Source organism: Octodon degus, unplaced genomic scaffold (assembly GCF_000260255.1).
Source record: "Octodon degus isolate 3935 unplaced genomic scaffold, OctDeg1.0 scaffold00143, whole genome shotgun sequence".
NCBI lineage: Eukaryota > Metazoa > Chordata > Mammalia > Rodentia > Octodontidae > Octodon > Octodon degus.
In genome coordinates this window covers 2,010,037-2,016,747 of record NW_004524719.1, presented here as the reverse complement: position 1 = coordinate 2,016,747, position 6,711 = coordinate 2,010,037, and the positions used below count along the sequence as shown (strand labels likewise).

Here is a 6,711-nt window from a genome sequence, read left to right as displayed (position 1 = left end):
ATTTGTTTTCTAGAAATGTTCTCGAAATTCTAATTTAGTGTACAGTTGAGCCAAAAGCTATGTCCCAAAACCTCAACTTTTCTTATCTGTAGAGTGAATGTATTCTTGCCTCTGTTGTTCAGCTACTGTATTAACATCCTTTCCTTAAATAATTGCTAGAATTACTTATGCTAAAAATAAAGCTACTGATGGCATTCCCATTTGAAAATACATCTTGCCTGAAAATAAAGTTTACACTGTAGAGTATAATAAGCAGAGTATATCAAAGTGTATACAAACTATGATAGAATCAATGGATATTCTTCCTTGTATTTCTTTACAGCTACTTGTTCCTAAGACCTGGAGTAGGCTTGAGTGGAATATATGTATTTTTCAAGTTATCATCTCTTTTCCCTTTTATTTTGTTCTCATTTTACTTATCAAATAATTCAAGTACTTGTTAGATTGATGTTGCGTACTGAAAGTATTTGGGGAGTATTTGTGAATTAATCACATGAACTATGTGATTACTATGTAGCATTTGGAACAAGTTTGTATTATATGTAACAAGTGCAAAAAGTTATACATACATGAGTATTTGGAAATGAGAATCAACATTGCAGGTAGTGAATTATCTGAAAAAACCTATGAAGACATCTTTGTAATTCAGAAAGAATTTTCTTTGTCGATTAACATCATTCTTCAATACAGTGTGGTTTTCATTCAATGAAAAAATAGTAAGGACCGGTCAAATAGCTCAGCGGATTTAAGTGCCTACAAGCAGGCACAGGGGGTGGGCATTCAATCCCAGGTCTGCTGTGCCAGCCCCACCCCTGGGGCACCCTCAGATGGCAATTGAGACTGGACATGATGCCACAAACCTGTATTCCCAGCTCCTGGGAGGCTGTAAACAGGAGGATCACTATGAGTCTGACCTACGCAGTGAGACCCTGTATACTCTGTACACTCTGTCCTAAAATTAAAAAAAAAAAATCAAATAGTAAAAGTAACACATCTTATAATACTTCTATACATATAATTTTTTTTCTTTTTCCATTAGATCGAAAATGGTTACTTGTGTCCCTCTACTGTGAAGACTTGGAATCCACCAACGTCAGCTTTGATTGCCAGGTGCTTCAGGATGTGAATATGGTCTGACCTTTCCCGAATGGACAACTAAATCATGGACATGAGAAGCACCTTACTTGGGACTGTGCTTCCCAAGGATGACGTGGCTCCTCTCTTGAATGCTCACTGAGCATTTTACCTGACAAGGAAACGAAGGACGACAGTGAACTGGAACGTGATCTTACAATGAAAATTACGAGTACATCTTGCATCTGCCCAGTCCTCGTGTGTCTCTGTTTTGTGCAGAGGTGTTATGGAACTGCTCACCACGGCTCCATCAAGGTGACCAGAAACCAAACCAAACACATTGAAGGTGAAACCGAAGTCCACCATCGTCCCAAAAGGGGATGGGTCTGGAATCAGTTCTTTGTTTTAGAAGAACACATGGGACCAGATCCACAATATGTTGGAAAAGTAAGTCCTGTTTTGGTTTGCTCAGACTTCTTCTGAAAGATTGTGGGTGAGGGGAGGGCAAAGTTTGTTCAAGCAACAACAAAATACAGTGAATCTTGTTATAGGTGGCTGTGATCCCTTTTCTCACTTGGAAAGCAAGAAGAGTTAATTGAAAAAGTCAAGTACTTTTATTACTGTGAAAGTAAATTATAACTTGCTGTGTCACTCACTGCTGTGTTGGTCCTTATTGAGAAAAATTTAGTTGCATATGGTTGGGAGCTCCTCATGGTTTAGATGGTGGTAGAGCCTCATGACCCTCTTCAGGCTTGAGAATCTCTGCTGACCACACGTTGTTTGCAATATTGTTGGACAGATGGACATACTCAAGCATGAAGTCACCTTACATGAAATTCAAATAGCACTGTGTATAAATGATGTTTTATTGGGACATAGTTAGCTACGCTCATTTACTTAAGTATGTCCAGGGTGTCTTTAATGCTAAAATGGGTGCTTGCAGCAGAGGGAGGTCCTTCACGTGGAGAGCATGTAGTATTAGCCATTGATGAAAGAACAGTCACACCTCCTTGACTAAGATATCGACTGTGAAAGATTGCAAACAGCTTCTGAGACTTCATCGTTATAGGCAAGATGGACTCTTTCCTATCAGAGAGGCTAGTAAAGATCAAATGCACTGATTCCTAGGAAATCGTAATATGAGGGTTAAGATTTTGGAGCCCTGATAATGGCTATGATCGTTATTTGAAATGATTGGAACTAAAATGCTATCAATCAGTATTTCCCTGGAAAAAGTGGTTCAGAGTTCTTTAACATTTTCTCTCGCAAAATTGCCCTACCTTCATAGTTACATCATTGCACATTCATTGACTGTTACTATTATTTTGTTTTGACATTCCATAAACAAATGGACATGTACATATAAACATCCTTTAGCACATATGTGGGTAGGTCTATTGGAGAGACTTCTGAAAGAAGAGTCTGGTTAACAAATAAATAAATTTAGTTTTGGTAGAAATCACTGGAACATAATCTGAAGTGATATTATCATCTATACCTTCACCAGTTATATACTAAGTTATTATTTCTCTACATAAATGCCAGCAAATGCTATTATACAACTTTGAATTTTGCAAATATAAAAGCTTAAAAATAATATTTTTATATTTTTATTAGCATTTTTGTTATGAGTGAAACCAAAATATTTTTCCATTTTGTAGGGATGATTTTTAAACATATTTTTAATATTTTTGTATTATTTTTATTGAGAAAACAGTAGCAATGAGACAGTTTCAAAACAGGTTAGTAGGATAGTTACAATAGTTAATACATTGGATATTGTTGTCTTCATAGTAGTTATTCATAGTACAAGATGAAGACATGATATCTTACCTAAAAACTATTAGTTCAAAGCTTTCCACTCATTGGACTAAGAGAAAGTAGCTCTGTAACTGTGCTATTTTCTATACACAGATATACATATATATATTTTCACTATAAAATGGTCCTTCATTTATAACCCCCTTTTTTTTAACTTTTATCAGAGATGGGTGTTCCATTGCCATTCATATATTGTAGGAGCATGAATTCAGCGAAATAATCTAATATAGTTCAGTAGTCTATATTAGTAGTGGGTTATCCACATGACTGGCAATGTCAGAAGTTGTTGACTTGTACAGCAAATAACCCCTATGAAGAATGTGTACAATGTGTTAATTATTGAAACTGTCCTACCAATTTGGTTTGAAACTGTCTCATTGCTATTTGTTTCTCAATAAAATTATAGAAAAAAGAAAAAGCCTGATGGATATTCTCAGGATCATTGCCTTAACCATCCATGTTTCCTAGCTTTTCTCCTTGCCCTCTCTTTGTTGTTTAATCTGTAAGTTCTCCCTTTCCATTTAGTAGTGTTATACTGTTCAATATTTATTTCTACTTTTCAATTCTTACACTAGGGACACTATATGATATTTATACATGTGAGTCTGTTTTCTTTCCCCTATGAGTATATCTTCAAGTGGCATCCACCTACATATGAAGGCTTTGAGTTTACCATTCTTTATACCTGAGTAATACTCCATTGTATAAAAATACTGCGTCTTTTCATCCATTCCTCAGGTGATAGGCATTTAGATTGCTTCCAAGATTTGGCTATCACAAATTGTGCTGCGGTAAACATAGGTGAACATATATTACTATGATATCATGTTTTCAGTTCCTCTGGGAAAATTCCCTGTAGGGAAATAGCTGGATTGAATGGGATTTCCAGTCAGTCCTAGTTTTGTTTTGTTTTGTTTTACTTTTGGTACCAGGAATCAAAATCAGGACCTTGCACTTGCCAGGCAGGCACTTAAGCCACTGAGCCGTATCTCTGGCAGTCCTAGTTTATTAAGGAGTCTCCACACTGATTTCCATAATGGTTGCTCCAGTCTACATTTTCACCAGCAGTGGAGAAGGGTTCCCTTTTCCGCACAGCTTCTCCAACATTTGTTGTTGGTTGATTTCTTTATGATAGCCATTCTTTCTGGGGTGAGATGGTATCTCAGTGTTGTTTTAATATGCATTTCATGGATGGCTAGTGATGTGGAGCATTTTTTCATATATTTATTCATTTCTTTAATTTTCCCCTCTGAGAAGTGTATGTTCATCTTGGATGCCCATTTCTGGATTGGGTCTTTAAATTTTGCAGCCCTAATGTTTTTCTAATTCTTTAGAAATTCTTGAGAGAAGACCTTTCTCTGAGTGTGTATTAGTTAAGATTTTTTCCAAATTTGTGGGTTGTCTTTTCACTCTCTTGGTAATTTCTTTTGAAGTGCAAAAACTTCTCATTAACAGGAGGTCTGAATTGTTAATTCTTTCAAGTGTTACCCGTGCAGTTTGAGTTTTGTTCATGAACTGTTTGCCTACCCCTGTGTCTGCAAGAGTTCCTCCTACTTTCTCTTCTAGGAGATTTAGTGTTTCTGCTTCAATGTTTAGATCTTTAATCCATTTTTACTTTAGTTTGATGCATGGTGGTATACTTGAGTCAAGTTTTATTTTTCGGAATGTAGAGGGCCATTTTTTTCTAGCACCATTTGTTAAAGAGGCTATCTTTCTTTCAGTAAGCATGTTTGGCCCCTTTGTCGAAAATAAGGTGGCTGAGTGTGTTTTTAGTGGCTTCTGCATCTTCTAAATTATTGAATTGATGCTCAGGGTGTTTTTTGTTTTTTGTTTTCCAATGCCATGCTCATTTTATCACAGTAGCTTTGTAGTAATTTCAAAACAGGAATTGCAATGCCTCCTGCCTTGTCTTTGTTGCCCAGGATTGCTTTCGCTGTTCTAGGTCTTTTCTGGTTCCAAATAAATTTTAGGAATGATTCCTCTAGGTCTGTGGGTTATGTTGGTAGTATTTTGATAGGGATTGCATTATGTTGGTTCTTCCTATCTAAAGGCAGGGAAAGTCTTTCCATTTTCTGAAATCTTCTACAATTCCTTTTTTCAGAGTACTGTAATTTTCATTAAATAGAACTTTGACTTCTTTAGTTAGTTTAATTCCTAAGTACTTCTTTTCCTGGGGTGCTGTTGTAAAAGGTATTCTTTCTCTAATTTTCCTTTCAGTGTGTTTGTTGTCTGTGGAGAGGAATGCTGTAGAGTTTTGGGTATTAACTTTGTATCCTGCTATGCTACTGAATTTCTGCATTAATTCTACTAGCTTTTTGGTGGAGTTTTTTGGATGTTCCAAATAAAGTATCATGTCATTTGCAAATAATGATAGTTTAACCTATTCTTATTCCTTTTACTTCTGTCTTTTGTCTAATGAGTCTAGCTGACGATTCCATAACTATATTGAATAGAAGTGGTGATAGAGGACATCCCTGTCTTGCACCTGATCTGAGAATGAAAGATTTCTGTTTTTCTTCACTTAGAATTATGTTAACCTTTGGATTGTCATAAATGGCTTTTATCAGTTTGAAGTAGAGGCCATCTTTTCCAATTTTCTGTAGGACATTGAACAGGAATGTCTGTTGGACTTTGTCAAAAGCCTTCTCTGCATCAGTTGAGAAGATCATGTGGTTTTTGGATTTGGCTTTATTGATATAGTGTATTATATTTATATATTTGTATATATTAAACCATCCTTGCATCCCTGGGATGAATCCTACTTGGTCATGGAGTATAATCTTCTTGATTATTTGCTGTATTCTATTTGCTAGGATTTTTGCATCTATGTTCATGAGAGAGATATCTTGGCCTCTTGTTCTCTTTTTTTATTTGCATCTTTTTCTGGTTTCACTATCAGTATAATACTTACCTCCAGGAATGATTTTGGGAGGATAGCTTTCTTTTCAATTTCATTGAAGAGTTTGAGGAGTATTGGGATTATATCTTCTGTAAATTTCTTTTAGAGTTCAGCTGTGAATCCATCAGGTCTTGGACTTTTTATTTTCTATAGGTTTTTTATTACATTTCATATTTCATTGGATGTTATTGGGTTATTGAGAGTTTTGTATCTCATGATTTACTTTTGGTAATTTGTAACTTTCTAGGAATCTGTCCATTTATTCTGTGTCTTCTCTTCTGTGAGCATAAAGATTCTCAAGGTAGATATTGATGATCTTCAGAATTTCCACTGTGTCTGTGGTAATTTTATCCTTTTCATTCCTTATTGCTTGTATTTGAGGTTTTTCTTTTTGATTTTTCATGAGGGTAGCTAGAGGTTTATCAGTTTTATTTAATCTTTCAAAGAACCACCTATTTGATTCATTAATTTGAATTGTTTTCTTCATCTCAATTGATTTGATATCTGCTCTATTTTTTTTTTTATTATTTCCTCCCATCTTTGGGCTCTTTGCTGAGGATTTCGTTTTCTCTTCCTTTTGTAGACATTTGATGTGCAGCATTAGCGTATTTATTTGTTTCTGTTCTGTTTTCCTAATGTGTGAGTTCATAGCTATAAATTTTCCTCTAAGGTGTGCTTTCATTGCATTCCATAAGTTCTGATATGTTGTGCTGGAATTTTCATTGAATTATAGATATTGTTTAATTTCATCTGGGACCCATTTTTTTGCTGAGAGGAATGTTGCTTAATTTCCATGTTTTTATAATGTTTTTCTTGTTTCTTTTGTCATTTATTTCCAGTTTCATTGCACTGTGGTCAGATAATATGCATGGGATAATTTTTGTTTTCTTGCATATACTTAAGCATGACCTATGGAC

At 35.3% G+C, this 6,711-nt stretch overlaps 1 protein-coding gene across 2 annotated transcripts in view; it reads left to right on the top strand.

Moving 5' to 3' along the window:
* The first annotated feature begins 1,043 nt into the window (after nt 1-1,043).
* Nucleotides 1,044-6,711, top strand: part of Cdh18 (cadherin 18) — a 357,410-nt gene continuing 351,742 nt past the window's right edge. For both annotated transcript variants that reach the window (XM_004641813.2, XM_012517046.2), the window contains exon 1: nt 1,044-1,521. In XM_004641813.2, the coding sequence (XP_004641870.1) occupies nt 1,294-1,521 (228 nt within the window). In that variant the 5' untranslated portion in view covers nt 1,044-1,293. The remainder of the gene's footprint in view (nt 1,522-6,711) is intronic.